Here is a 17,354-nt window from a genome sequence, read left to right as displayed (position 1 = left end):
GACACTAGCTCATCCACGAGCAGCGATGCACACAAGTGAGCACGCTCTGACACACACACACACACACACACACACACACACACACACACACACACACACACACACACACACACACACACGCACACACACACACACACACACACAGACACACACGGTTTCTCTTTTTTCCTACCCACTGTCTGTCTTGGTCATTTGTTGCTTGTCACCATTTCTTTCTGTCTCCCTTCCACCCACTCGTCGCTTTGCTTCACTACACACCATCTCTCCTTTCCCTGTTAGTTTGTTTTTCTTCCCATTTTACTCCTCCTTCTTTTACTCCTCCGTTCTCCATCTTTTTTTGTTCAAGACATCCTTAGCCAATTTGATCTAAAATGTCTCACAGTAATATAAATGATTGTGTGGTTATTTTTTTTTTGTATTTTTAGAATCTCCTGAACTCTTGGACTGACAAGTCCATTATGACAAGAAAGAGCCATTTATCACCGTAGAACAGAGCTATTCCTCATGTAGAGCATCCATAATTCAATGGATGCTTTCATCCGCAGTGCCATTGCATCACAAATAGACTTTCTGCACATCCAGGCTCCAGACTGTGGCCCACCGATCATTTTAACTGTGTTTAATTTATCAGCTCATACATGCCATGGCAGCCACCTCACCCTCTCCAAGCCTTCTTTTCCACCTGACAGTCAAACTTAGCAGCCGGTCCTCCACCCGGCCTCTCCTGTGTTTGGCTGACAGGGTGAAGAGAACAGAAGAGGGAAGGATGACAGGACAGCAGCTGAAATGAGAGGACAAGGAGAGATGTGGACTTTAAGGTGAAAAGGTGTGAGGAGAGGGAGAAAGAGTGTTAGAGGGGAGAGTTATGAGGAAGGACGGTGAGAGGAGGAGGAGGAGGTGTCGTGACAAGACGGAGAGCAGCGAATGAGGTGTGAGTGACACACCGGCAGAGAGATCCCCTGATGATGGAGGGATGGGTGGGGGAGCAGGGAGAGGATGGGAGAGCAGATCAATGAGGGTTCATCTATAATGCAGAAAGGCCAGAGGAAGAGTGTATTTGTGTGGGCAGGATTTAAGACGCTGGCTGGAGTCTGTTTCTGTGTGTGTTGGCATCAGAGAAGCTGTGTACACACCATGTGAGTGAAAACCAGAGCTTGTACAAGCAGGTGTTTTTTTTGCTAGTCATGTTTGAACAAGCGGGTGTCAGAAACTGAACATGCTTATGTGCGATTGCTTACAAATGTTTCTGAGCGCCGTTACCTGCACAAACACCCCACAGGTGTGTGTGTGATGGTGTTGTTTGTGTTAATGATTTTTGTTGCTGCCTTGTAATTTGACACTTTTAAAGGGATTATGTTTTAGGGCGTTTGCTGTCCGGTGGTCTAATCTGCCTCTGCTATCCGTTAAAACTCGATAAACTAGGCAAGAAATTTCTGTTACAATCTAGTCTAATGCATGTGTACCCAAAACACCTTCGAAGGGAATCCTGGGGCATGCTAACCATAAGGTGGTCCAGTCTTAGTTGGGTTTCCATGATGTCTGGTTCGCACAGCCTTCTCAGGAATGCAGATGTCTTTGAACATGTAGGCGGGGAAAAATAAGTGCAGAGAAGTCCGAGGTGTCCTTAAGTTAGGAAACAAAGCGACCGTGAGCAGTGTTGCATTTGGAGACTCTGACATGAAGCACACAGCTTCCTACTCTCGCTGAGCAGTGAGTGATGCACAGAAATCAGTTTCGCACTGGTTCCGAGCTGCAGTCAGAAGATGTTTACACCACTGCATCCAAACTGAAAATGAATTGAACGTGTGGGAAGTCGCTGCTTGCTGAGTCTACCCGCTAATCAGAGGCCATCACTAGGTAGGCATGAACTTCAGCCAGCCAATCAGTTGGTGTGTTGGGTCGGCTGTAGGGCTGAAATGAATCTTCGAATGATTCAGATGGTTTGATTCATTAAATTCCTCAATTAATTTTTTACCGATTCAAAGTGTCGTTAACAATTTTTACTGGCAGACAACGTGGTGATTTTGATGCTGTGGAGGAAAATAGAGAAACCAGTAAAGACTCAAACCATTGTAAAAGGCAGAAACACTCCAAAGCTTGGGATTATGAGTTATGGTGCATTAGATTTGTCATTGGAACTCTGAAATCCTGACTTCAGAGTAGGAAAATTCAAATGAAATGCCCTCCAAAGTCAGACCTCCGAGTCAGAAACTCAGAAGAATTTCAGAACTCCAAGTGCGTTCGGTTTGTCCTCGGAACTCGGAAAACCCCACCTCCGAGTAGGAAAAATCAAATGAAACTCGGGTGTGATGCCACTCCCAGTTCCGACTTCCGAGGTAAATAGAGCGCACCATTAAACTACGGGCAGACTGGCTAATGCAAAGCTAGCGTGTAGCATGCTCATGATCAAGTGGAGTTCAGAAAAACGTGACGGTTGTGAATAACTAAACTTTACAAGCGGAAGAAAAATCCCCACTATCCCGTTTATGTGTGGAAGTCTGCAGCTGCAGTGGTATGGAGCAGAAACGCTGCAGCGACTGTACCTGGAGTCTGGTTGTTGCTACTGAGTGATAGTGACTCAAGTCTGCTCCACACGCCGCAGCAGAATTAAGGCAAGCCGTTGTATCATGTTATTCACAAATGCTTCTGGACTATGTTGCCAACCCGTACATAATGAAATAGTAGACTACTAGTTACTAGTAGAAATTAAATATTAGCATTTCCAGTTGCTTACTACTGAGCATGTTAATGAAATAATTAAACTCTACTGATCGTGTGTGGATATTAGACTAGGGTGAGTAATATTAATACAAACCTAAAATGTTAATTGAATATAAGTCCAATTTTGCTCCATAAAATTTGTATTAACTATCCATATCAGCTGGGAAAGACAACACCAATTCAAAACATATTGTTGCTCATTTGATCATTTTTTTGGTTTATTTTTAGATTTTTTGCAACAGTCTCATTTCACGTGAAACATCATCAAATAAAATATTCAATTAATTGATGGAGGATTCGATAGAATATTCGAATACTCAAATTTTCTATAGCTGCATACCTAGTCGGCTGAAGACGAAGCTTTCAAGAGTCACCTGTATATTAATGTCGATGGTATTAACCTGTAACCTTAAAAAACAATTAGTCAACTTCATAAGGGCTCAGAACTCTTAACCCTTGGTGCACCCTGTTTCCTCTACATCACCCTAAGAAACACCTTAGTTATTGTATTCACTGAAGTGTATTTTAAGACAAGCCTATGGAAATGATTTATGTATATTTAATACTCTAACATTTAATAAGGGAGCTTTTCTTTCTTTCGTCACAGTGATGATGCGTTGTTTCCAGGCAACCTGTCCGGTCATGATGATGTCTCATTAAATCTTTTTAAACCCTGGTGAACTCCAACACTCAAGCACAACAGCTGGGGAGTGTGCGTGTGTGTGTGGGAGCTTTTATTTTACACTCTCTAGAGCTAATCTGAATCAACGTCCGCCATCTTTTATGCATTTAAACCTCCGGTGCACCATTAATGTCACACTTTCTTTTGGGTTTAATGAAGTCACTTTTCAGTGTTGGGCAGTTCGAATGGTTCCTTTAATGGTTTATTATTTTTTCCATGCGTGCTCTCTGGATTCTGCTGCCAGCTGCTGCGTGTGATTTGTTTTGCCCACCTGGTTCTTGTTCCCTTAAATCTTCTTTTTGAAGTAAAGCTCGCCTTTGTGTCTTTACCACCTTGCCTTTGGTGTTGTGCTTTTTGGTCCTTTGAACTGAGCCCTGATAGTTCCGCCTACCATTATAGAGATTTACCACATAAACCATGCTAGTGTGGCTTTAGTATGCAGGCTGCATCACGTGTCATTTTAAACTCTCCACACTGTAATACCTATGAAATTAAACCAGCGCTTACTGATCTTAAACTAGTGATTTTTGACTATAGTGTTTCCATGAGCTCAATCGGTTAAGTTTCCCCTTAAATTACAGGTTTATAATTCCTGTTCCAACAGATCCTAGTGAGTGCACCAATAGGCAAAATCATCATCTCTGTCAACAAGAGCTCATTCACTCTTCTGTTTGATACAAGCACTTTGAACTTGTTGTTTATCCTTCCCCTTTCCGTCAACCAGCTCTAAAAATCCTTTAGAAACCAGGTTTTCTGGACTGAATTATCATAGTTTGATTGTTAGTCTTTTAAAATGATTTCATTTAGGAAGTAGCATACAGTGAGTCACCGCTGAGCTCACAAGGATGCTGCCAAGTTTTGGCGAGAGGATCCTCCTGAATAACAGCCACCAGTTCGCTGAGTGGCAGCAGCAAATCTCAGTTTCAAGTTCACTCGGAAAAAATGTTGATGAAAATATGTTAAACTGACACCTCTAAGTGACACAGAGGAGGCATTTTCATGTAAAATGGCCAGTATTTGATATAGCACCTTCTAGACTCCTGGAACCCCCCCAAGGTGCTTAATAATACAACACACTCATTCACATGCTGGTGGTGATGTAGCCACAGCTGCCCTGAGGTGAGGCTGCCAAACACTGGCATCACCAGTCCCTCTAACCACCACTAGCCACGATGGGTCAAGCGTCTTGCCCAAGGACACAACAGCAGCATTCAGGATCGATCCTACAACCCTCCGATTACCGGACAACCCCCTCTCCCACCTGATCTGCTGCTCTGTGTCTTCACCACAACAGACCAGCGTAATGCCCTCATTACTGAGGAAGAAACCCAGAATTGTCGGTTCATCTCCCGCTCTGATCTACCATCAAGACAGCGAGATAGTTAAGCTCCTCCACCTGAGACAAAGACTCATGCTGGGAGCATTCCACCATTCTCATCCATCTCGACTTGCGACGGGGATGGCTGTTGTTTGTTTAGCGTCCAGGAGACAGCAGTGAACGTCTAGGCTACTAAAAGCTAACTGTTAGCATTAGCAACAAAACAACATGGCTGAACTCCTTCAGGGTTGTGTTAATTGTGGGGTTTGAGGTAAAACATCACCGTTTCAGAGCTAACTGAGTCAGATAGAGTTGCATTGCTGTTAGCCAGTCAGATGCAAACTGTTCAAATACCGTGAATAACAAAGAGTAAGACCTGCGGCTTTCTGTCCCAAACTCTTCCAGCTAACTTCTGCTTTTTTAAACGGGAGTACCAAAAAAATTAATAAACGAGTGAATGAGAGCTTTAATCAGTTTTCCAGCAATCCACACCTTTAGGACTGTAATCAAAACTTCTGGTAGTGAGGACAACAAAACCCTAATGACCCTCTAGACAGAGGACCAGGGGTTTGGTTTCTCACATAGCTTCCATTAATGAAGATTTTGCCTCAGTTTAAAAGAAAATGAAGACGTTCAGTTTCCTTTTTCTTAAATCTAGAATTATCCATTACCAGCGTGAAGTAGACAAGGTGTTCCGTAGCTTTGTGTGTTTGTTTCCAAGCATCATCAGAACGTCCTCACTTCCTTCCTTATTGAGGCGGATTAATAGTAATTACTTCTTCTAATAACCAGTGATAGTGGTTATGGTTATGTGTCTAAGCAGGCTTACTCTGGGTTGGCTTTGCCAAAACACCGAAGAGAAAACTTCTGTCCTTCAATTGGTAACATCTCATCTGGGCTGATGTGGACCCTGGGGGAATCTGTAAGTAGAAAATAAACTCATATGGACCAAAAACACAGCAGTGACATAACCCTAACCTTCAACCATGCAGAAACAGCACAGATAGAGATAAGGATGGATGAGACTATCTACTGCTCTTTAAGCATCTCCCACTGTGACATAACCTCGTGCACAACATCCTCCCTTCTGTGATGCAGTACTACATCCTTCCCCATAGGGAGCAGCACTGACAAAGGCTCTACACCACAGTTTGTGGTTTTATTTTAGCCAATAACATGCTCCTCTTGTCCTTTGTGACTCAACTCCAGCTGAGTGCAGCAGCAGAGGAGGGTGGTTATTGCAGATGGTCAGTTAGAAAGATCAAAGTACAAGAGAGGACATTGTTCTCACAAAGCCCAATAAGGAGAAGGTCAGGAAAGAAATTAAAAACCAGAGCAGTTATGGCTTTTTAATTTTCCTTTACTGCCTCGTCTATGTTCCCCCCCCCCCCCCCCCCCCCCCCCGGTTGACTCACACAACACCTGCAGAGCCTGCTCACTCCTCTTGTCCTCCGGGGCGAGAGAGGGGTGGTCGACGACGCAGGTGATGGGGACGTTGTTGTCACTGGCGCTCACCTCCAGCGTGAGCTCACTGCTCACGTTGTACGTGGGCTCGTCTGGAACAGACTCTACCACGTCCGGACGCCCTGAAGAGAAGACGGGAGGATGGTTAGGAGGAAGTGAAGTTTACGTCACTGATCCACATGTTTTCCTAAGAATTAGCATCTCTGTAGAAACCTCGTGTCCCTGACTGAGTGATGAGCTAAATGTGCAACAATACATTTTCCATCAGATTATAAAAATGTAACTTTTTGTGTTTCTTAGAGCCATTTCTTTTCCTAGAATCTTGCTTATTTATCATGGATTAATCATTTGCCAATCTGCAGAAAATTGCCCAGCAACACTCTTTACAACTGATCCATATTTAAAGCTATTCATTAAGCTTAATTATCTCACCAAGTTCTGAGTGTCGGTCAAAAAAAGGAGCAATTTGAAGACATCGTCTTGAGCAGCGAAAGAAAAAGTAAAGCATTGTCCTTTATCCGCCAAAGGGGGAAAAAGATGGCAGTAATTTGTTCTAATTTACTTTTCTTGTGAATGTGCTGCTTGTACAACGGGAAATAAACACGATAAATAGATGAGTTGTGAATCCACACGAGACCAAACAGCCCCAACATTTTCAGTAACTGATTTATTCCTAAAAGTAAATATCTCAAAGTCCTATTTAGTTAAGAAAAAGCTTAGCACGCTCCAAAACCGTAGCCTCATTACTCTGAAGCCATGTAACGAGGCACCAGGAACCTTAACACGAGGAGACCTGTTTACCGTGTCTCATCCTGAAGGACACCAATGGGACAGAATATGCTAAACATCTCACGCTGCCATGTCCACACTTTCTTTGGATTCACATGCTCGCTGTTGCTTAGGAGACCGCTTGATGATGATCCATCGCTTTGGACAGTAAGGCAGCCTTGCTCGCGATAAAAAGAATTGGCAGCATCTCAGCTGCAATCTGTCAAAGCCATATTTTATCTGATATGGTCCTTTCCACTCGCTGTTGTTTGCACCTTTTTCTGTATGTTTGAGAGTTGATGGTAAACTGGAAGGACTGTTTAAATGTGCTGGTGTAAGAGCAGAACCACCACGGTTCCGGTGAAAAAGCAGGAACGCAGCTGAGGCGACCATCTAAAGATTGCCTTCTGGTGAAGGTGGAAATATCAAACTGGGGGGTTTGGCTCACACCGTGAAAGTGGTTGGTGAATCTTGGAGAGTGGACCAGAACCTCCTGCACGGGGTGACAAACACACTCACACATGCACACACAAGCATGAGCGCATGTAGGTCAAGCTCATGAATAACTATCCTCAGAGGAGACAGAGATAGAGGCAGGGAAGCAGACTGAAACACACACACACACACACACACACACACACACACACACACACACACACACACACACACACACACACACACACACACACACACACCTTTTTGTTCATTGTCTCAATCTTTCTTTCAAACACACGGGTGTCTCCATCCACTCTGCCTCGTCCCACACCAGAGAGCACTTCAAATACCTCTGAATCTAATGACATCTCTCTTTTTATTACCATAACCAGTCCTCTGACCTGCAGGGAAAATTAGTTTACTTTCCAGGTGCATTTCAATAATATTTTGCCAGTCAGAGGAGTCTCTTCTCCTGCCTGTCTGCCTCTATGCACACACAGACAGTGCCCTGCTTTTATTATAAAAGACAACTGATCTCCAAAACCAACCACAGGCACAAAGAAAACATGTTTGTTTACTTGCAGGCTCTTATGAGCGGCACTTTAGAAACACCACAGTTTTAATCAGGTTTTCAGGCCCAAAGGGTCATGAAATTGATTCAGCATGCTCATTAAGGAAAAATGTGAGACAGTATGTTTACCTGTCTCTGTTTGTTTGGTTTCTTAAGACCTAACCTCCCAGGACCCCATGTCCCCTAAAGAGGACATTATCTTCTCCTATTATAATATTTTGTTCTGTTCAACTTAGACCTGTTTTCATTGTTTACAGAGTCTTGACTTTATTTACAGTTTGTAATTTTTAGTTTATTTATTTTTGAGAAAAACTAACTTTTTTGCATTTTCAACTTTTAAAACAAAACTTAAAAAAATGTTTATGAGGTTGTACTAACCCAAAACAGCAAAGTAAGATAGAAAATAGTCACACCCGGAAACACAAGGGTATCAGGATGATTTTGCTTTGTAGGCTTTCATTCTGACAAAGCTGTCAGTGCTATTAGACCTTAGCATTCATTTTCTGTCATATTTAGTAAAAAGATGGGGGCTCGTCCAGGATGTAAGTATCCCCTTACCAATTTTTGGATGTGAAATAAAAATAATAATAAAAAAAATAAATACAAGTTTTTCACCAGTTTTCAGATTTATTTCAGACCATGGCTTGATGAGAATTTAATTTGCCCTCAAACCTAATGGCCAAGGCGTGTTGCCAAACCTTCACCATATTCAACACTGAGTAGCTCAAACCCACATTTCTTGTAGCTTTCATAACAGAAAAAGTCTTTAAAATAAAATCCTGATACACAAACTGAAGATGACAGCAGAACCAGCTCTCCCAGATGGCAATAAATACAAATGCTTTTCCATCAGTGCTAAATGTATAAATAAGCAAATGTTTATCATTCTAATGACTTTCACGTGTCATATTTATAGGATGATAATATGTCAGCTGTAGGATCACACTCCAGAGGCACTGGATCGTGCTTCTATTCAGTTATATAACAAGATGACAATAAAATAAATAACCTTGGTGTACATGCCTAATGCTCAAGTGACGTGTTCTTTAGGTCAAACCTTCAGAAATAAATTGAATATGTAAACTAGAATAAAATTTAATGGGAGATTTTCTTTTCAGTTTGTGAATCCAACGTTTCCCAACAGGAATTAAAAGTCTCAGTGCATGAACAAACCATCGCTAAGTATTAAGTTACACAAGAAAGTAACCGATCTTCCATTTGAAAGTGAATCATAAAATTCAAAGTAATAAGAAATCAAAAGAAAAAACTAAATCGATTCTGTCAGTTTAAAGTAACAACAGACAGTTTTTAAAACTTTAAGCTAGAGCTAACATTGATCTCACTCTGCTGCCTTCTGCTGACCAAACATGGCATTTGATAGTTTTGTGAAGCAGGTAGATGCTCTATGGGAGCTCTTTACCTGTTGTACGGCTGTTAGCTGTATTGCTAGTGGTTAGCATTTTCAGTTTGCTAATTGTTAATAAAAAGCACAAGAAGAAAAATAAGTTAGTTTTTTATGTTGACATCATGGCAGAATCTGGAAGTAAAAGTAAGAGTAGTCTCTGGAGGCAAAGCAATGAGCTAAATCCAGAGTGAACATTGGCGCGACCTACACTATTCTGAGAATGCAAAATGCTTCAAATCATGGACTGAAAGTGACCTGGTTTTGTTGCTACTGGACTTGTAAGTAATGCTATTATTTGTCCAACAGCATGGATTTTTTTTAACTTAGTGGTTTATTTTAGTATTAGTAGGCTCATGTTGGTGTTAGCTAAGTGTTGGCGCTAGCGTCAGCAGGCTGCAGCAAGGTTGTTTACGGCAGTTGCAATTCCACTTTCAACCAGTAGGGCGGAGGAGCAGGAAAATTGCTCACTGTTACTTTAAAGAGCAAGTCTCCCCCTACCAGTGTCTTAAACCTGGGCACACCAGAGGCAGACATGCCGCGCAGCGCCATGCCCATGGTTTTGTAAAGCCAAGTGGTCACACAGGACGCGACGCTGAGCGCATCTCAGAATGTTGCGCGATAGTCACAGCATCATGCAGGTCTTGAGAACAACAAGCGGGAAGTAACTCTATTGTTTATACGTGATCAAACTTGCCGTCATGTTTTGTGAGACTCTAATTCCTTAACAGTGGGTAAATGCGCTATTTCATAAAATATTTTAAGATCAATAGCACTTTAAAGTTATCAAAACTGCAGCTGGGTTTGTGCCGTAAAGCCGTTCCGCGCAGTCATGTCTGTTGTAAAGTACTCCATAATGTTGTCAACAGCGGCGACGTGGCGCTTTAGATAGGACTGGTGCCTACCTTCAGCACTGGTGCAGTGCTCCCCGTGTGCCCCTCATTAACTATCATGGCTTCTATTTAAATGAAGGCGCAGACCGAGAGGGCGAAGCCACTAACAAACAAACACACACACACACACACACACACACACACACACACACACACACACACACACACACACAGGCTCACAAAGACATTGTGACATCATAATGTGACATCATAATGTACCAACTAACGTCATAGGGTACCTTCTTAGCCTATAGCGCTGAGAGCGTTTCAGACACAAAACTAGTTTATTTAGAAAGTTTCTGATTGCTTTACTCAGCTTCCATGTTGGTTTAATCAGTGAGCAGCTGACCGGAAACTCAAACGTCTGTTTTTATTTCAATGCATGCACACACCATTGCCAAGCACCAATAAAAACAACATTTCTTCCGGCTCATGAACTCACCACCACCAATCACTAATTCATGAGAGCAGTAATACAGATTCCATAATGCAATTTTTACATGCAAAATAATAATTTTAAACTCAATCATAAGTTGAACAAAAGTGTTTTCTGGTAATTAAACATTTTCTAAAAAGATTAGAATCTTTTTAATTTGTTATCAGCTGACCAGACTTGTAAAAAACTGAATTAGTATCGCTCCACAAAATCAGAACTGATGCATCTTTAAATAAAGCATGGGCACAAATTAGTGCACAACACACACTTAAACTGCTACGAGACGGTAAACAGCTCAGTACCTTTCCAACCAGTTCAGAAGTTCACACATCTTTGAAAGATTCAAAATGATTCCACAATGTCTTAATAAAAGTAATGTTAGGACCTGATAAATCATTCAAACTAATATTAATATTCAGTAATATTTTCTCTGCATTAGTTAGCGTTGGAAGCATTTCCCTTTGTTAATATTTCAGCCAGTGCCACACCAGTACCTGCTAAAACTTTCATGTAACACGGACGTTTCCATAAAACAAAGATTTGTTGAAAAGGAAGGTGATGCTGTGACTAACCACCACTCCGGTTGCGATGCTGATGCTGATGATGCGTCAACCCTTAAAATCCATCATCAAGCGATCACATCAGGAGAATCGAATGGTTGGATCTGACAGCTACAGTGGGTGGCACATTTGAGATTAATGCTGGTTATTAGAAGATCCGAGCAAGAGCTGAGAGGGTCCATTATTACATCAAGTCATGGAAGAAACTAGTCAGAAACTTCGCTTCTGCCATAAAGAATCTGCTTTTTCTATTGAATTCCAAAAGCTTTTTTATAATCTTGCCAAACTATATTCACAAGCACTTTTCACACACTGGTTGCACCTTATTGGTGAAAAAATATGTTTTTGTTAAACTGATGCTGTTCTTCTTTGGTAATCCACACACGCACCAAACACAGGCAGCTGTGTGGACTTATTCTCAACAATCTGTCTTTCTCAAATCAAAAAACAGCTTCATTAAGGCAGGATACAAGGGTCTTCATGCTTTTTGTTCATGCATTCATTTGATGGCAAAACCCAACGCCATCATCCTAGCTGTCCACTAGGGTCCAACAGGTCCTCCATTAGCCCAGATTCTCCTGACACAGACAACAAAACTGTCAAATTCCAGCCACGAAATCACTCAAACACCTTTTATTCATAGTCTTTTAAATTAATAGTAAATGTAAGGGATACAATCTATTTTGAATACATAACTTTGTAGATTCAATCTATTTTGACTTGACTTAAAGAGCAAGTCACCCCCAAATCAACTTTTTTTGATGATAAACTATATAAGTTAGTGTCTGATCGTGCTGTAGACATGTGTAGTCAATAATTTGGCACTTTGGTGTATCTTAAGCCGGGCGTACACTGTGCGACTTTTTCACTTTTTTGAGTCGATTTTTGAGTCGATTTTCCAGTCGTGCGAGAATCCACAACATCGGGGCGAGTTTTGCGCCGAGCGGTCGTGTAGTGTACAGGGGGTTACGAGAGGCGATTAACACCACGTGACCAGCTGCCGATCAGCAGTCGTGAGGTCGCACAGACTTCTGGAGTGTTTGATATTTTGCTCGTCCCTCGTGAGGGTATCGCACTGTTGAAGCGGCGCTGCGAGCAGCTGTGACCCAAAAAGTATCAGAACCGCTCACGGCGCATGCGCAATCCTGCATCAACACCGCTCGCTGGCTCTTTCCCTAATAACACACGCTGTTCGTTTTTGTTTCTACACGTTTTTTTACTCACAAAGATTGTCAAGAAAGCGTGTTTGTCGTGTTCATGTCAAATTAAACTGATCACTAAACACAGATTTACTTTCTTTATTTCGTTTTCCTCATCCAACCCCCATAAATCCCTGTGTGTCCTCCTGCAGCACTCCCGAAGGACAACAGGCAAAACAAGACAAAAAAGTCTGACGTGTTGAGTAAAAACTGCTATTTTTAGCATATTTTTAGGGCCGACATGTTGCTACCAGTCGTACAGTGTGAGCGCCTGGCTCGTGAGATCTGCTCTGCGAGGAAGTCGTACAGTTTGAGCTGAAACTGAGTGCTACGAGTGAAAAAGTCGCACAGTGTACGCCCGGCTTTAGTGTAATGTCCAGAAATGGTCACTTTTCACCTACATATTGACCTAATGCCACTGGTCATCTGCAGACCTAATTCTATCCCCTACAATGGATTTCACACTCTATCTTCCTGAAGCCAGAAGGATACTGCAACCTTGTTGACATTTCAGGAGGAACACGTTGTCAGCCTGTGTTCCCAAACAAAGCCTTCTCTGATAACACCGCAGGAGTGCCCACTCTCTTTAATAGGAGGACAACTTCAGCTTATATGAGCTGATCATTCATGAAATGAAATTAACAAATGTTATATAGATAATAATAATGTTTCATTAATCTGTGCTTGAATTATTGAAATTAAATGAAGTATTATATTGATTTATATATATGGTAATCAGTAATGTTTGATTTGACAAGGCAATCATCACCTGCACCAGACACAAGGACAAATTAAAGTTAAGTTAAACTCATAACACATAGATATTTCTTTACCCCAGATCCAAACATCCGGTATCTCAAGAAGGCATTTTTTCTGAAGTTGTCTTGGTAATATCCCTTAACATGGCACGCTCCGATTGGCCAAGTAAATCATAGTATGAGAATATTAAAACAGAACCACTTACGGTGATTCGGCAGCTGTAGTCGCATTCCAGCTTTCATCATTCAGCTTTCAGTTCTAGAGAGCGCTTCGGAACGGCCGTCTGGAGCGACACCTCTTTAACTCTGAGCATTTTTGGCCTGCCGCCAAAACCACAAAGAGGGTCTCCAAGAAAGGGTGAAGTAGACACACAGATAGCGTAGGATGCCTTTTTGATAAGAATCAACCTCATAGCTTAACGCAAACCATATTCTTCCTGTTTGCACCCGGAACTCAGCTCTTCTAGATACGAAAGTTCTGATAACATCATATTCACACATAGGCACCATACATCACATTTCATCCAGCTAGATCTATCCATCCATCACAGAAAATATTAGTTAACTTGTCATGTTTTAATTGTTTGGAAAATAAATTCTTACTTTTAGAAACCTGACTCTTTCCTTGAATCAAGACGAAGTGTTCAACAATCCCTGAATAAACAAAGAATCCTAGAATCTTCTGATTAAACATCCAAAGACCAAGCAGGTTGATATTCTATATTTATATAGAGAATCACAGCTTATTGGTCGTAAGTAGGGGTAATATATGAAGCTATTAAAGCACTACATTTACCAACTACTACATTAGTTAAAATGTAAATATTCTGCTTAAAACTGTCATTGTTGCGCCCTCTTCAGGTAAACAAACTGTTGGGTATTATTATTATTATTAAAGTGAGAGGTCTTGACCTTCACTGTTTTATTTATGAATAAAGGCCACCGTTCAGACTATTCTTAAATGAAATCTGTAGTTAACTTTTTTACTAAAGGGAGTTTTCCTCTCCACTGTCGCTGCATGCTTGCTTAGTATGACGATTGCTGTAAAGACTCTTGACGCTAGTCTGTGACTCGATGCAGTTTGCTGGGTTCCTTGTATAGAAAACTTTTTTGTGATTGGCTTAATGAACTGACCTGTATTGGAATGTTTATTATGTGAAGTGCCTTGAGACGACGCTTGTCGTAATTTGGCGCTATATAAATAAACTTGAATTGAATTGAATTACTAAATGATCTGCTTTTGTGTTTCTTCATTAAAAAGCTTTAAATACTTTTAAGTCAGTGGAGAAGAGGTAGGATGAGGCATTCAGACACATCAATAATCATTTTATAATTACGTCGTAACCCTCTGAATTGTAATTGAATGGTGAGCAGCATAGATTCCCTCCTCCAACTGACAGTAGACAGTAATTAATGCCTTATCACCACCTATTAGGCTGCAGTGAAAGCAGTGGACCCCCTAAGTGGAACGCTGTGGTGCATCTGGCCCAAATGAATACAAAAACACTCAAATGGTTTGGAGGTGGAAGGCATCAGACAGATGCTGGCTGAGCCCCATTTCGCTTCTGTACGTTCACACACGACACTGATGAAGGAACGTGAGCTCGAAGAGGAACAAATCAGCAGGTTTTGAGGAGCAATAGTAATAATGATTTATATTTAAAGGTTCAAAGCAAGGAAATTACCATGGCAACAATTGTATTTGAGGTCTTTGTGGACTGAAAAACGGGCTCCACTTCAAACCGACCTCAGGAATTTTATATTAACCACGTGTTAGTTGGCCTCGGTGCAGCCACACAGGTCCAAAATGGGCATTTTACCTGGGAATTATTTGAGGTATTCCAGGTGGGATTTAAACATGGAATAAATTTAAAATATGCATATTATCAGCGATGTTGTCCATTCTATAGTTCAGTGATCCCCAACTCCTTTCCCTGAGGGTTGGTTTCCAGCATTTACTGTTTTCCCTGCTTCAACCAACCAGATTTAATCAGCAGGTTATTAGCAGGCTTCTGCAGAGCTGGATGTGCCACTGAATAGGTGGATCGAGTGGGTTGGATTAGGGAAACAACAAACACATGCTGGGGAGGGAGTTGGGGATTCTGCTAAAGGCCCCAAAAACAAATGCCAGCTAAGCTGCATTTGTTATCATAACATTTATGGAAACAACATTTATTACAAGCACAACTCTTATTTTTGTAATTGGTTGAGGACAAGATAAAATGTTGCCTTGATGTTTAGAGCAGGGGTCCCTTCCCAACACCAGTTCCTGAGGGCTACCGTCCTCCATGTTCTCCAAGTTTCCTGCTCCAGCATATCTGAATCAAATCACTTAATCACCTTCTCCCCATTTTAAGTGCTGAAGCAGTCTTTTAATCACTCCTTTATTTAAATCATATGTGTTGCAGAAGATGAACAGCTTAAATAGGATGGTAGTCCTCGAGGAGTGGAGTTAGTGAGTCCTGGTTTAGAGGAACAGAACCAGGAAGCTGGATTGCTGCAAGGAAGCAATGGGAATAAATGAGAGAAACTGGGGAAGGTGCTAATTTCTGAACTCTTTGTGTAAAGCTGATCAGCTGCTAAAAGTAGAACTGTGTGGTTCTAGCTGGCATCTCAAAGGTGTGAAAATGTCTGACAGCGAATAAGAAGAAGCACATGCTCAGCAGCTTCAGCCCTCCCCCAAACAGGAGGACGTTTTTAAAATAATTGAAAGTCATCACTCTTCCTCTCTAATCAGATTATGACTGGTGAAAGCTCTGAAGTGAGAGTTATTATCTGGTGATAATTTCCAGAGAAAGTTACCAGCATGGGATATCTGAGTGATCACAGCTGCTGGGATCTGGTGTTGGCAGTCACCTGAGATGTAAGATAAAGTATTTACACTCCTTGCTCCGTTTGACTGTAACTCCAGTACATATACAGATAAAATTAAACTACATTTCCTCTCAGAACTCAAACAAATCACATTTTTATGTGAAACTGGTTTTACTTATAAAAACACAAAAAATAAACAAGTGTCTGCCTGTTCAGTACCACAACAGCACAGCAGCCGTTCATTAAAATGTCAGGCGTCAGTGGTTAGGATGAAAAAGAACACAGAGTTTAGATGGAGATGAATCTTCTGAGGCAAGTTCAGATAAGCCTGAACAAGAGGGAGAAATAAAAGAGATGGACATATTAATACAGACAATCCTCAAAAAAATTCCTGATTTTATTTACACAACAAAATAAACCCTCAAGAACTCTAAACAGAACCTTGTTGTGATTTCATATGACATTTTCTTTCTGACAAAGACACCAGGCTTATTGTGGGGTTTGGTATTATATATTATATGTTGATCTGATTGTTTTTAGAGACATTTGTGTATTTTTTAACCATCAAACTCTGTAGAAGGAGTCACCGCTCGTCTGGGAAAGGTGCTGGACCAAAAAGTGGAATAAACAAAATAAGAATCTGCACACTTCAATCTGCGATGTAGGAGTTTATTGGTCAAGCTTTCGGTCAGAGAAGAGAAGGTCTCTGACCGAAAGCTTGACCAATAAACTACATCGCAGATTGAAGTGTGTGGATTCTTATTTTGTTTATACCATTAAACTCTGGAAATATCCATTAAAATGTCCATGAAAATGAATTAAATGATTCAGGCGGCTTTGTAATATATAACCATAAGATCTGATCTAAAATACAAGGGAGCAGTTAAAGATGTTGGGCGATGCCCTTTTAGACACCACGTTTCCTTCTACAGGAGCCCATGAGGACAAAACACAAAACTGATTTGTAACGAATCGTTACAAAACTTTCACCATTCATCAACATTGTTGTTTGACACAATTACCTGTTTACCCATCACTGATTATTGTGATTATTGTCTGGAGTGGTTCTCATCTTATCTCTCTGAGCGCTCCTTTTCTGTGGCCGTCTCCAAGTTTAGGTCCTCCACCACCTCCCTTATCCATGGTGTACCACAAGGTTCTGTGCTGGGGCCTCTGCTCTTCCTCCTCTATCTGCTTCCTCTTCAGCACATCCTGAGCTCCTTCAAAGGAATCTCCTACCATCTTTATGCAGATGACTTCCAACTGTACATCTCCTTCAAGCCCCATGAGATGTCTAAGCTGCAGCTGTTACACACCTGCTTAGACTCTATCA

At 41.4% G+C, this 17,354-nt stretch overlaps 1 protein-coding gene across 4 annotated transcripts in view; it reads right to left on the bottom strand.

Moving 5' to 3' along the window:
• The window catches only part of cadm3 (cell adhesion molecule 3), a 186,079-nt gene that overhangs the window by 24,565 nt on the left and 144,160 nt on the right, over positions 1 to 17,354 (bottom strand). For all 4 annotated transcript variants that reach the window (XM_054743126.2, XM_015956087.3, XM_015956089.3 and 1 more), the window contains exons 6-7: positions 6,137 to 6,307; positions 5,551 to 5,641 (exon numbers count right to left, since the gene is read on the bottom strand). In XM_054743126.2, coding sequence (XP_054599101.1) covers positions 5,551 to 5,641; positions 6,137 to 6,307 — 262 coding nt within the window. The remainder of the gene's footprint in view (positions 1 to 5,550; positions 5,642 to 6,136; positions 6,308 to 17,354) is intronic.

This window comes from Nothobranchius furzeri, chromosome 11, assembly GCF_043380555.1.
Source record: "Nothobranchius furzeri strain GRZ-AD chromosome 11, NfurGRZ-RIMD1, whole genome shotgun sequence".
Classification (NCBI taxonomy): Eukaryota; Metazoa; Chordata; class Actinopteri; order Cyprinodontiformes; family Nothobranchiidae; genus Nothobranchius; species Nothobranchius furzeri.
The sequence above is the reverse complement of the archived record's forward strand: the minus strand, read 5'-3'. Positions and strand labels throughout refer to the sequence as shown.